The sequence below is a fragment of the Populus trichocarpa genome, chromosome 18, assembly GCF_000002775.5.
Source record: "Populus trichocarpa isolate Nisqually-1 chromosome 18, P.trichocarpa_v4.1, whole genome shotgun sequence".
NCBI lineage: Eukaryota > Viridiplantae > Streptophyta > Magnoliopsida > Malpighiales > Salicaceae > Populus > Populus trichocarpa.
Genome location: NC_037302.2, coordinates 1,902,503 through 1,917,776, shown reverse-complemented (window position 1 = coordinate 1,917,776; position 15,274 = coordinate 1,902,503). Strand labels below are relative to the sequence as shown.

The 15,274-nt window shown below is 35.8% G+C and overlaps 1 protein-coding gene across 1 annotated transcript; it reads right to left on the bottom strand.

Annotated features, from left to right (window-relative positions):
- Positions 1 to 1,186: 1,186 nt before the first annotated feature.
- Positions 1,187 to 1,892, bottom strand: LOC7458376 (14 kDa proline-rich protein DC2.15). Its single transcript, XM_002324833.4, has one exon. It carries the CDS (start codon positions 1,820 to 1,822, stop codon positions 1,457 to 1,459), a length of 366 nt encoding a protein of 121 aa, XP_002324869.2. The 5' UTR covers positions 1,823 to 1,892; the 3' UTR covers positions 1,187 to 1,456.
- Between the last annotated feature and the right edge of the window lie 13,382 nt (positions 1,893 to 15,274).

Here is a 15,274-nt window from a genome sequence, read left to right as displayed (position 1 = left end):
ACATATCATTAACAATAACCAAATAGGTTGAGAAATAATAAAATATTTTTAAAACATAGATGTTCATAATATAATTTAAAAAATTGCATGATATATACTAAGAAAAAATAAGGTTTGTGTATGTGTTATTTATTTATTTAATGTCTTTGTCATTACCTTTTATAAGAATTTTATTCAACCTCATAAACTCCTAACAAATCAATTTCATACTTTGATCTTCGTTGACAATATATTCAAAGAGTAGTATGATTTTATGTATGTGTATGCAACAATAACATATATATTTTTACAGAATAATATAAATTATATCTTGAGATCTCACCTAAAAATTTAAGTTATTAGGTTGAGTTAGTTTTTAACATGATATCATAGCCTTGATGACCAATCAATATTTAAATTTTACTATTCTCATTTATTTGATAAAAATTAAATAAAATATAGTATAAATTTATTCAAGTTTATAGTCTAAAAACCTTTTACTTTAAAAAATAAATTATATAATAATATTAATCATTTCTTAAACTTCATATAGTGAATTAAATTATTGGTCCAGTGACTTAAATTATTGGTCCAGTTTATTCTTTAACGACTTTTATATTATATAACTAGTGGTCTCCGATTGAGAGGGTACACCAGATGCATAAAGTTAGCAGGAAGAATTTTTTTTTTTTATCTTTTGAGCTTTACTAACCACATATTGCCTTAATTTGCAGGCGGCTCTTGAGTGAATCTGTCAAGTTTCACCATCCCATGATATTGCAATAATCATTCATTTGTGTTTCTACTGTGCTTTTGAGCTTCACTAACCACATATTGCCTGAATTTGCAGGCAGCTCTTGAGTGAATCTGTCAAGTTTCACCATCCCATGATATTGCAATAATCATTCATTTGTGTTTCTACTGTGCCAATTAAATTTGTGCTGCCACTAGTTTACTTTTCCAATGATAATCTTCAACATATATCATGGATTTTGTTATAGTTATATTCCTGCCTGAACAACAGGAAGCTTATCGCAAATTCCTGAGGGCATGATCAACAAGATGCCAAAGGGTTATTGAGCTTGTAGTCCATTTGCATTTATTTACTCTCTTCCTTTCCTCTCTGCCTATGAATTGGTTCATCAGGCGTCTCGTTTATAATGAAGAAATTACAATAACGAGAAGCAATAATTAAGAACAAGATGTCTAATACACGTCCAAACCCAATTGATCAAGTAATGTAAAGTAATACAAAAGAAATTGGGGTTACAATAAACATGAAAAAATACACAAGACCTAGGCAAACAAGCTTGCCTGGTTATTGGAACACATCACACAGAATGTAACATTGCCCTTCCTCTAAGACATTAACTGTAAGAAGAAAGCATTAATAGAAACCCAACAACAAGATCACGTTTTGCAAAAACACTGACAAGCTACACAAAACAAATGCAATATGGGCCAGAAATTATATTTTTCATTCACATTTGAAGCCAGGAGGGATAGATTTGCCACATGCACTGACAAGTACGCTTAGAGCAACCGGCACATTCAAGTTAATTCCAAGCACACTAGCTTTAATAGCAGTGCAAAGACACAAGGCAACTTCCAAGTCAGCCAAGCCTTCAAGCAGAGGACAGCACTTGCTATAAGGTGGGCTTCCAACAACAACATTAACAAGTCCAAGGATGTCAGCACAGGCTCCTAACTTCAATGTGTCTCTGGGACAAGTTGGTTCTGTTGGGGGAGTCTTAGGTTGGCAAGGACCGCAAGCACTGGAGAATGTTGAGAAGAAAAGGAGGGATAGGATCAAAATGGTGGCAGTGAGTTTCTCGGAAGCCATGGCTACAGCTAGAGTACTGCTACTGAACCAAGTAGGAATTGTGAGATTTTAGGGGAGGAGTGCCTCTTTAAAAGGAGAATTGTGAGGTGGGAATTGTGAGATTGATTGAGTGGAAGATGGCACAAAGGGTTGATATTGCACAGTTTACATTTTTGTTTGCATATGGTAAAGAAGAAGCATGCTTTTGCTCTAGCTAGTGCTAAGATATTATCAGCGCAATCACTCTTTGGTAAGCGTTTTTTACAAGAACAAACAACAAGCCCCATTCTGGGTCAAATCTTCCTTTTCCAATATCCTTAAAAAGAGATTTGGATCTCTTTTTATCTTCTAATTATCTTGTACGTATGTATGTAAATGGTTTTTCATTTTATAATTATTCTGTATAGGTCACATTCAAATATATATATATATATATATATATATATATATATATATATATATATATATATATATATATATATATATATATTTGAATGTGACTGGTTTTCTTTTCCTTAATAGATGCCTCATTTAGCCTTGGTTTTTTTATATAAAGATTAATAGTAATAAGTATTTATTTGAATTTCATATGTTCTATTTAATGTGGAATCACATTCCAAAGTATTTTGGAGAGACTCAACTTCATATTATATATTCTCAACCTCTCGCATTTGCAGTTCAAAAGCCTTACAAAGTTCCTGTGAAAATTAATTTAATCAACAAGTTTACAATACACAAACCCAATAATTTAATCAGTATTAGTGCATTGAAGTCTAAACATATAGAAACCAAAAATGGTGTGCAGTAGCTTTTGTTTTTTTGCTATTACAAAGGAAAATATTATTTTTTTATTAACGTGGGTGTCCGGGCCAGTTTGTGCACACCTCGACTAATCTCACGGACCCTGAAAGCCTCCAGTGGCCATCATATTAGCAATCACAGGACTCGAACCTGAGACCACAGGGAAAACAAACCTCTTAGTTCCAAGTTTTTACCACTGGACCACCTACTAAATGATTAAAAACACTTTTGTTTTTTATACTAAGCTCCGCGTATAATTATGTTTCGATAAAATAATCTATTTTTCATTGATGAAAATTTATTTTTTATTTATTTTGTATATAAAAATTCAATTTACAACAATTTTAACTTAACACGTGTTTTCTAAAAAATTATTTTTAAAAAACCACAATAAAAAATAATTTTCAATCTATTATTTTTTTAATTATAACCACAAAACTATCACCTCACCAACCACGTAGAAAGGAGACCAAGAATCCAAATGAACTGAGGCAAAGAATCCAAATGAACTGAGGCAAGTGGCAGTACATCGAGACAATGTTATTTTCTGAATGGAATCCAGGTTGTGATCATGAATCCTTTTTTTGGGGTGTCTGTGTCCCGTGGTATTTTGTCCGGTATTTCCAATAATTGAAGCCCTTATACTATACCCGTTTTAAGTCACGTGAAACCGATAATTTGCTGTCGGACCGGACCGGCCGTCGTTGATTGAAATGCCTGTGCAGAGGTCTCTGTCGTCGATGCAGATTGAACGCCTTTATCGGTTACTCTTTGTAGGATTATTCCGAGCTAGCTCTTCCCGATTCGTGTGACCCATTCGTATCCAACTGGTACAATGCTTGTCGATTTAAAGTTAATTTTTTTTTTTTAAATAGGTTTTTTCATTAACCTCGTTTCAATTAGATGATTCCTAATTTAATATGTTAAACCTTAAGAATAATAATTTAATTTAAACCCAATAAAAATCAATCGGAATGAATACATTACAAGATTTCACAGTTTTACCGACGAAAATATTCCGTTGGTGTGTGATTAGAAGTTCGTCGGTGATTTATTTACCGACGTCTTCATCGACGGATTAAGTCCGTCGGCTTTCCCTTCATCGGTGATTTCCCATTCCGTCGCTATATCGGTCGGAAAAACAAAAAAATCATTTGCCAATGGTTTTACAGACAGAATTTGCGCGCAAAAAAAAAGTTTCCCGCTTGAAATATACCGACGGATTTTTATTCCGTCGGTGATAACGTGATTTACCGACGGCTACGTACCGTCGGTACATTTGTCGGTGAGTGTTTGAAATACCGACCGAATATATCCGTCTGTAAATTCGTCGGTAAGTGTGGCAGCTACTGTCAAATGCCGACGGATTAAGTCCGTCGGTAAAGCTGTCGGTGAGTGTTTGAAATACCGACCGAATATATCTGTCTGTAAATGCGTCGGTGAATGCTACTTTCAGATGCCGACGGATTCATTCCGTCGGTAAAACCATTGGTAATTGTTTTTTCTAAATTTGTTTTTAAAAAATTATTTAGAATATATAATATAAAATTATATAAATTAATGGTAATAAAAACCAATTATGCAAATAAAATTTATATTAAACATCAAAAACAAAAAATCAAAGTTAAATAATATTCATTATAAACTGAATGTGTTTCAAAAAAAATATTAAATGAAGTTTTAAAGGTAAATAATACTTATTACAAATTAATATAAAGGTGGAGCTGGAGGAGGAGGAGGAGATCCTGGAGGAGGAGGCTGGTGGCTATACGACCAAAAAGGATTAGGCGCACATGTTCCACTCTATGTTGCCATGTTCATGACCATTTCGCGAAGCTGTTCATAAGCTGCTTTTTGTTGTTCAGACTCCCCTCTTTGTTGTGCTTGAGGTGCTTTGATTTGTTCAGACTCCGCTCTTTGTTGTGCATGAGACGCTTTGAGTTGTGCGTACTCCGCTGATAGGTGGTCGTATTTTTCGGTGAGCTGAGCCGTGTGTTGCTGCAAGGCCACGAACTCTTTAGATTGGGAGCTCCCAACGGTTGAAACACTACGAGTCGACCGCAAATTGTCGGCCGTAGTGTTGGAGAGCTCGTAAACCTGATTTTTATCAGGTCCACCTGACGATCCAACCTCCATCCACAAATCTGGATCGAATTCCGGATGGGTCAAAATATCGTCCCCGTATCTCTCCCTCAACCGATTATTATAGGTCTCCTGAAAATAAAAAAAGTAATCATCATATTCAATTCAATAAACATAATAACTTACAAAATAAAATGGTTGAACAAACATACCACGAAATGTTGAGCACGGTTATCAACGAACTGTTGCGCCCCCTTTTGGCGGTCTTGACTCCGCACGTGCATCTCCATAAACAGCTCCATCGGGCTCAGCTCACGTCCAAGAGATGTAGTCTATAATGAAAAAAGATATATTAACAACAACTTAATTTAACGATATATTTCATTTAAATTAATCTTACCATCCGTTTCGCATATGCAGCAAATGGAACGGAGCCGCTAGTGTGCGTTGTCACCGAGCCATGAATTGGCCGATTCCGGTTGCCAGCACCGGACTGTGAGCGTCGTGTGAACCGCTCAGACGTCATGTGCTCAAGATAGTGCGACCATATATCTTCCGGGATGTACATCGGTTTGAAATCCCTCCAAACCGCAACATTGTTCCAGCCTTGGAAACCCCTATCTCTCGTGGTTTTTTTTGCCCTTTTTTATGCTTCATACCAAAAATCACGCAACTTACTTCACGCAACCAAAAATTACATTTCGAAACATAAATTTTTGTCTAAAAAAATCTTGTATTGTTTTCGATGTTACCTAGTTGCCACGTGATTTTCTCACACCCTCCTCGCAACAGTGTTATGCTCACTATCCCAGCAGAATTTGTTCTGTGTATAAATAATTAATTTTAAATAAAAATAATAATTTATTTACAATTATATTAATAAGTTGAAAATTATAAATTAACACCAACCTCAAACCTGTCAAACCATGCATTGATTTGAGGCATCCATTCAGGATGCTTGGATATCTGACTCCATTGAAACAATGGAATCTCCATTGACGATTTAAACGCCGATGATATTACTCGGGCGGCTTCAATGTTTGTGAACCTAAAAATAAATGAAATAAATTCAATAGTGATTACTTCATAAATTATGTTGTAATTTAAAAAAAAAAACTAAAACCTTAACAAACTTACATTGAAAGGTCGTCCTTCCACTGTGCCTCGTACTTGCGGGTAAATTGATTCCGCTGCGAAGGCACGCCGCCTCTGTGCTGTGAAGTAGCGCTGGAAAAGGCAGCATCGGTTGACGGCGCAGGTGGTGTAAGTGCCTCTTCTTGAGAGGCACCTAAGGAAATATCATCCTCGCTGCTAGACGAACTAGCTACGACCATACGTGAGCGACCAGCTCTGGTTTTCAATCTACGCATCTACACAATTTTATACAAATAATTATATAATTAAATTCAAATGTTAAAAAAAAATTCGACAGCACCTCTCCTATACTGGATACTACCCAAATCCACAAACCTGCACATATTAACAATAGTCACAACCAATTGATCCAATCTATACTAATTATTCCAACATATTCAATTACTAATTCTAAGGTAAATTCAACATTAAGAATTACAATTCAACAAATTATTCAATAATTATGCCAATACAACAATAAAATATATTCAATAAATAAATAAAAACTCTAGACTAACAATTAAAATTAATGGAAAAAATTAAACATAAATCATGCAATAATAGAGTAAAATTAACAATTATTCCAAAATATTCAATTACTAATACTAAGGTAAATTCAACATTAACAATTACAATTCAAAAAATTATTCAATAATTATGCCAATACAATAAAACAATAAATTCAAAAAAAACTCTAGATTAACAATCAAAATAAATGAAAAAAATTAAACACAAATCATGCAATAATAGAGTAAAATTAATAATTATTCCAACATATTCAATTACTAATTCTAAGGTAAATTCAACATTAACAATAAATATTAAACAAATTAACTAATAATAATTATGCCAATACAACAATAAAAAATATTCAAAAAATTCAAAAAAAAAACTATAGACTTTAGGAATGAAATATGCTTCCTTTAATAATGTGTTGAATGAAATAATTTATCAACATTACAAAAAATACACCAAAACAAAAAACATAACAAAAAAAAAATAGCAAAGAAAAAACCCTTAAAGTAAAATAAAATAGAAGAAACACATACATTTTAAACTGATGAAGATTCACAAGAAAACTTGCTAGAGATTGCAGGTGAAAGATTTGAAGAATGGAGAGGAAAAGAATCGAAATTTAAGGTGAAAAACTGAGGAGAAGAAAAAATGAACTAAAGGGGCGGTCGCTGGAACTTATATGGCAATTTTACCGACGGATTCACTGATGGATATAAAATTAATTATTATTTTAATTCATTCCGTCAGTGAAGTGTCAAAAATCCATCGGTAATTTTTGAATTTCGCACCAAAATTTTTAATGACCCTCTATATTTTTCGTGGTCCGTCAGTAATTCCATCGGCAAGATGACGCGGTCAGAGATGTATTTAATGCACAACCCTTTGGAATTCGCACAGTCCGTCGGTAATTTTGTCGTTAATATTGGCCCGCCGACAACTTACCGACGGACTTATATCCATCGGTATTGACGTCGGTGATTGTGGTATTTCAAGTAATTATTTTCGAACTCTCTGTGAAATGCCAACAGACTTAATCCGTCGGTATGGGCGTCGGTGATTGTGGCATTTCAAGTAATTATTTTCGAACTCTCTGTGAAATGCCAATGGACTTATTCTGTCGGTATGGATGTCGGTGATTGTGACATTTCAAGTAATTATTTCGTGTTACAAAATATATCATCCATGATCTATAATTATTCCAAGTAATTATTTCGTGATTGTGGCATTTCAAGTAATTATTTCAAGTAATAAATATTTCGTGTTACAAAATATATCATCCATAATCTAAATTACATGAAAAAAAGGGTTTTACACAGGGCTTCATTTTGATTGTTAGTCGGAATTTTCTTCTTCTTCGTCATCAATTGAATTGTCATCACCTTCATCGCAATCTTCAATATGGATATCATCTTCTTCATCGATATTTGCTTGTCCGCTAGAGCTCAAAACAACATTCAACTCCTCTGCGTCAACATCAACATCAACAAGATTGTCATAACTCAATTTTTAATCTTTTTATTTTTATTATTTTTATTTTCTAAAAAATAATGAAAAACAAGTAAAAATAAAATAATTGAAGAATGAATTAAAATTTGGGTTAAGAGCAACATGATTGGAAGTTTAAAGATTTAATTAAACTCTTGATTAGTTTAATTAATTAAATCAATGGCTTAATCGGAGAATTGATTGAATTAAAATTTAGATTATTTTAATTAATGAAATTAAGAGTTTAATTGAAGAATTAATGAGTTTGAGGACTTAATTAAACTTTGATTTAATTAATTAAATAAACTCAAGGATTCAATTGAATTTAATCCAAGGGCACAATTAGAAATCAATTGTTTCTGATTAGGATCCCAATTGTTAAGTTTAAACTGTTTAGGGACTAAATTGAAAAACAGCCATGCCCAAGGACACAACGGCGCCGTTTTGGAAGCATTGTTCATCGTCTCCTACGTTTGCGTGGATGAAGCCGATTCAACAGGAAATCTGGAGCAAATCATGGACCACGTCTCTTGCCCGTGATCCCGTTCGTGATTTGAATAACAGTCCTGCAAAGGCAGGACTGGTTGAGGGGCAAGTTTCTCTATAAAAGGGAGAAGAAAACCCAGAACAAGAGGCCAAAAAGGAGAGGAGAAAAACAGAACCAGTGGGGGATTTTGGGGGACCGAAAACAAGAGAGAAGGCCACGAACCAGGGGGCCAGGAACCAGAGAAGAAAACAGGGGGTTTTGAACGAGAAACCGAGGAAAAACTCAAGCTAAACCTAGACGAAAAAAAAAACAGAACCAGGAGGGGGAAACAAGCAGGGGAACGACGAGTGGAAAACGAAAACAGAGAGGGAGGAACAGGCTAGGAAACAGAGGTGGAGGGGAAGTTTTTGTCAGCCACCACACCTACATATATCATCGTCTTCGTCTGTCTCTCAGCAAGCACAGACGACAAAAAAAACCGGAGCAAAAACAGAGAGCAGAAATACAGAGAAAAAAAAAACAGAAAACTGGAAACAGAGAACGAGTGAAAGATGAAAACAGGGAGGGGCAGAACTGAAGCTAAACCCAGACGAAAAACCAGAAACCGGAGAAAAGAACAGAGGAAAAACAGTGCATAAATCCAGAGAAAGAAATAATACACAGAGAGACGGAGAGAACATGAGAGCAGCAATACTCAGAGACGAGTATTGGCCCTGCCATTGCCTTCGTCCCTGCAAACAACGAAAACCCAGAATCAAAACAAATTCCCAGCAGGCCGACCTCTTCATCATCTTCTCGGTTTCAAAAGCTGCTGAGAAAACAAAAGGAACACGCAGGCAAGTGAACACAGAAGGAAGATAAGGGGAAGCAATAGGCAAGAATCCATCAGCGCTGCAAGCATCTTCGCCTCCCGAAGCAGGTACGCTCTTTCCTTTCTCCTTTCATTCCCTGCATATTGTGTTTGTAAACACTGTGCGAAGGTAATTTAATTACCTTCGCACAGTGCAACACGCGTGAAGTTACTTCACGCGTGTAGGACTTAGCCCAGCCAGGTCACTGGCTTGGGCCAGTGACCGGGCTAGGCTGGCTGGGTCTAGGCCAGCCCATATAGGCTGAGCTGGGCCCAGCCCAAAAAAAAAATAGAAAAATAAAAAAACAAAGATGTGTGTATGTATAAATAAAAAATAAATATGAATTTATTGTTTTTATTCATTGACGCCAGAGTCAGAATAAAAATATTGATTCAAATTAATTTTATTGTATTTTATTTAATTACATAAAAATAAAAAAATATGCATGCAAAAATAAAATAAAATAAAGTAAATTTATTGGTTTATTCACTGACGCCAGAGTCAGGAATGAAGATACTGATGTAAATTTATTTTATTTTATTATATTTAACTTTTATTTAGTTACATAAAAAATGTGTATGCGTAAAAAATAAATTTATTTGATTTGTTTATTCACTGACGCCAGAGTCGGGAATAAAAAAAATACTGATTTAAATTTATTTAGTTTTTTGTGTGATGCGTAAAAATAAATTTATTTGATTTGTTTATTCACTGACGCCAGAGTCAGGAATAAAAAAAACTGATTTAAATTTATTTTATTTTTATAGCTACATAATATTTACCAACGCCAGAGTTGGAAATATCCGTAGTTAAATATTCACTGACGCCAGAGTCAGGAACATTACACGCAAAACCACCGTAGCATAAACCAACAAAACATTAGCAATTTATGACAAAGTCAGTAATGCAGCCTGCCTTAGGCAGGACGCTTAAGGGGTGATAATATCTTCCCTTTTGCGTAACCAGTCTCGTACCATAGAATCTCCGTTGACCAGTTAGGGTTTCTAGTGACCATAATATCAGGTGGCGACTCCTTAAACAAGACCATTCACCATCAAAGAATAGATGCCAGAAATCCATTCTTTCCATGAAACATTTATTTTTAAGGCCGCCGTGGTGTCATCACCTTCATCGCAATCTTCAATATGGATATCATCTTCTTCATCGATATTTGCTTGTCCGCTAGAGCTCAAAACAACATTCAACTCCTTTGCGTCAACATCAACAAGACTATCATCGAAAACATGAAAATTTGAATTTTCTTCCAATTCAATCGAAGGAGCAACTCGATATGGTTCAACCAACTCACTAACTTGAATGACTTCATCTCGCACACTTGTGTCTTCGTTCTCATCTTGAACAACCTCGACACGACCTCGGGGTTTCGTTTTTAAAACGGACAACCAATCCACTCTTGATCAATCCTTTCTAAATGAAGGGGTGTATGTGTAATAAACTTGTTGACATTGCTTTGCAAAAACAAAGACATCGTTTATGTTGCGGAGTCTAGCTTTTGAGTTGATTTCGACCAGACCATTGTGTGGATCAACTCTAATTCCTCTGTCAGTCGTGTCATACCAATAACATTTGAATAAAAACATTCTATTCTGCTCGCTATGATATTGCAGTTCGACGACCTCTTCTAATCTACCAGAGTAGTCAACTTCTAACTCACTACTAGTGGATCCCTTAACACAAACACCGCTGTTATATGGCTTTCTTCCTTGCTCATATTCTTCAGTATGGAAAACATATCCATTGACAAAATACCTGTTGTAGCACTTACATTTTCTTTCAGGCCCCAGGCTTAGTGAAGACAATGACTTAGGCGTACTCCTCATTTGATAAACCTTGTATGTAATGTACATCAATAAACAGTAAATGAACGAGAATCTCGTAATGACATGCATACGTACAATAATTTTGCAAGTTAGAATGAGTTTGTGATAGTGCCTACATGTGTTCTGAACCACGTGGTAAATTGTTCATCTTGTAATTGAAAGATCTGGGATTTGGTCAGCTGTGAGTTATTGGAGAGCAAATATTGTTGATGTTGCCTGCAAGTGATAATGAGTGTATGATATTACAATATATAATTAACAGTATATTACTCATAAAGTTTAATTAGTATTACACACATATAAACTTACTGAATAAAAGGTCTCAACTCATCACAGTTAAATAGAACATAGTTGTGTGCTTGTTTGAACTCTATTTCCGACAAATAACTTTCTCTTACGGCATTTTTAGGTGTGGGTCGTCCAGTATTGAAGAATATTGACAAGTTCTCACTGGAAGGCACTTCACCGCCATCATCATGCCGTGGAACGCGATTGATTCTCGTTCTCAGATGAGGTTCGAAATAGTACGAGATAAATGTTGAGATCTCCTCAACAATATAGGCCTCACATATCGAAGTCTCAACATGCGCCTTGTTCTTAACCTTTTTCTTGAGATTAAACAAGTACCTGCATTGAATTAATCAAGTATTTTCAATTAAAAAAAACATAGAAAATACTTTTATATATGAATTACATTGCAACTGTAATATCTAACAGTTTGAATGGGTACATCCATCTATATTGGACCGGTCCTCTAGCTTTTGCCTCGAACGGTAGATGTATAGGGAGATGCTCAATTGAGTCAAAAAATGATGGAGGGAATATCATCTCAAGTTTGCATGGTGTCTCGACGATATTCGTTTGAAGCCTCTCAATGTGATCAACATTCAACTTGCTTGAGCATATATCTCTGAAGAAATGACTGATCTCCGTGAGTGCATCCCATATTCCCTTTGGCAACAAATCACGAAAAGCTAATGGGATGAGTGTTTGCAAAAACACGTGGCAGTCATGACTCTTCATTCCATACAATCTACAGTTCTCTATATTAACCAGCCTTGATATGTTTGATGCATGTCCATCCGGAAAACGCAGACTCTTAAGCCATTTGTAGACTAGCAGTTGTGCGTTTTTCTCTAACACGAAGTTTGCTCTTAGTTTTGCGACCCGTGACTCATCATAAACCAACTCCATATTTTTACGGTTATAGTATAAAGTTATATCCAATCTAGTCTTGATGTTGTCCTTTGTCTTCCCCTTCACCCATGACGGTGTTGAAAATATTCTCAAACATGTTCTTTTCGATGTGCATGAAGTCAAGGTTATGGCGGAGCAAATTGGTCTTCCAATATGGAAGCTCCCAAAACATACTTCGCTTTACCAAATTATGGGTCAAACCAAAACCATGAAACTTTTGCTTACCTGATTGAAGGCCAAACACAATGTCACCGTACTCTGATACAACATCATGCAATTCTTCACTAGAAAGACGCGGGGATGCAACATCTTTTTCAACTCTGCCAACAAAGAAATCTTTTATGTTCTTTCTGTACCTGTGATTAAGTGGCAAGAAGCGACGATGACAGTCAAAAAAAGAAGCTTTACCTCCTTTTGCTAGCGTGAATGCCTTGTTGTTTTCCATGCAGTATGGACATGCGAGTTTCGCATGCGTGCTCCAACCAGAAAGCATTCCATAAGCTGGAAAATCATTGACAGTCCACATCAAAGCCGCCCTCATAAGAAAATTTTGTTTCCTCGATATATCATAAATCAGAGCTCCGGAGAACCACAACTGCGTCAACTCATCAATCAACGGTCGAAGACAAACATCTATATTCCGCCCCGGGCTGCTTGGACCGGGTATGACAGTAGATAAAAACATGAACTCCGACCTCATACACATTCCCGGTGGCAAGTTATAAACTGTGAGTATGATCGGCCAACAAGAATAAGGAGCAGCAAATGACCCAAATGGGTTGAATCCGTCTGTACACAACCCAAGACGCACATTCCTTGATTCAGCTGAAAAGTGAGGATGCACACTATTAAAGAGTTTCCACGCTTCGCCGTCAGAAGGATGCATCATCACTCCATCAACCGCATCATGTGCTTGGTGCCATATCATGTGCTCAGCAGTCCTTGTTGACATGAATAACCTCTGCAGTCTAGGTGTGATCGAGAAGTATCTAAGTTTTTTATATGCCACTAGAGTCTTTCCCCTGCCAGTTCTAGGTTTGTAACGGGAATGCCCGCATATCATGCACTCGGTCATCTCAGCATTTTCTAGGTAGTATAACATGCAGAAGTTAGGGTACATGTCAATTTAATTTCTGGTATCCTAAACCGAGGGGTTTCATCATGGACTTCGCAGCATAGAAGTTCTCTTTCAGCCTGTTCCTTTCAGGTAAAATGCTTCTCGCCCATTCAATAATCTTGTCATACCCGGTCTCACTCAACCCGTGATCTGACTTGATGGTGAACACCTGTGTTACGGCCGATAATTTACTGTGGTTCGTGCAGCCATCCCATAATGGTTCGTCAGAATCTTTCAACAAATCAAAAAACCTAGCTGCATCTGCATTAGGTTCTTCTTCTACAATTGGACATTGACTAACATTACCTTGATTCATTCTCATTGCATCCATAACCATATTTCTGTAAGGATTAGTGTTGTCATTTGCCGCTTCATGCACGTTGCTAGCACTAGAAGTAGACCCAACCACCGTTTCTCCCATTCTCCTCTTACTAACAAATACTTCTCCATGTGCATAAACCCTTTGTGTAGAAGATGCATCATTACAACATCTGGATGCAAATATTTTTTATTTTGACACTTCCTGCATGGACACCTAATACCGCCTCCAGTAAAATTTTTGGGAATAGATGTTGTGAAATTAATAAAACCCTGAACCCCGTTACAATAATCAATCATCCGCAATCCTTGGGGTGAATCTCGATACATCCATGAACGATCATTCATGACTTATATCGAACCTCTATAAAATTATGATGACATCATGTATTAATTAACTAAGTTAGGTAAATAAACTTGCAAAAATATTACTTTACCACTCCAACAAACCAATCACAACTTCTCATAAATATTAAATATTCATTATCATTTATCAACGTCCATACAAATTAATATATATAAATTTACGGAAATTACCACTCCGCAATACTATTGATAAAACTTTAAACGGACCCATTAAGCAAGCTATTAATTATTTCAAAACAGCACATGTAATTCGGTAGTTCCATAAAGTTTTAACAATTTACAAACAAATACAATCTTACAAAATCTAAAACAAACTATAACAGGTATAGAATTATACATTCATATACTTCAAGTTTGTTTGAGAAATAACAATAAAACATGTACATCTACTAACAAAATACACATACTAAAAAAACAATAAAATTGACATTTAATTAAATGTTAAAATTTAAAAAGATAGAATTACTTACAAAAATTGATAAAATCTGTCGGTAAATCAGAACACGGATGCTGTGACCACAAAACTTCAAGAAATATAACTTGTTGTGCTGAGATGAGGGAGATTTTTGTTTGGGGGGAGGGGGGGCTGGTTGTTTGCAGATGGGGAGAGTTGGGATTAGGAAGAAGAAGGAGAAATAGGGGAGGAGAGGGTCGGTAGAGAGGACATATATTAACTTTTTCTGACGGTTTTACCGACGGTGATTCTGACAGAAAAATCGACATGTCACTGTACGGATCTGGCATTTCGAATCCCTCGGTGATTCCGTCAGCATTGTAAATGGCGAACCGGTCACGTCACTGTACGGGCTGTCGTTTTGAATCCGTCGGGAAAAATAACCCCGCCAAAACCTCCACGTCAGCAACCCGCCTTTTTTTTTTAATTCAAAAACTTTTCTGTCCGTAATTCAGTCGGTAACTACCGACAGAAAGTGTTCGTCGGTAGTTACCGACAGAAATATACCGTCGGTAAATCCGTTGTTATTTAGCGAATTTCTGGTAGTGATAATTATTTTTTAAATAGTTACTTACTCCATATATATATATATATATATATATATATATATATATATATATATATATATATATAAAGTAGTGTACTTGGCCTATTTCATTATAAAAGAAATGAAACTCCGAGTTGTCACCATTAATGGATTGTAAATGCATACAAGTTCTGCCACAATGAGGCTCATCATGTCTTCGAATAGTTCCAAGCTAATTAAAAAAAGAAATGAAACTCCGAGTTGTCACCATTAATGGATTGTGAATGCATACAAGTTC

Excerpts from the sequence above, each read along its gene's own strand:
- LOC7458376 (XM_002324833.4), bottom strand. The coding sequence starts at position 1,822 with ATGGCTTCCGAGAAACTCACTGCCACCATTTTGATCCTATCCCTCCTT.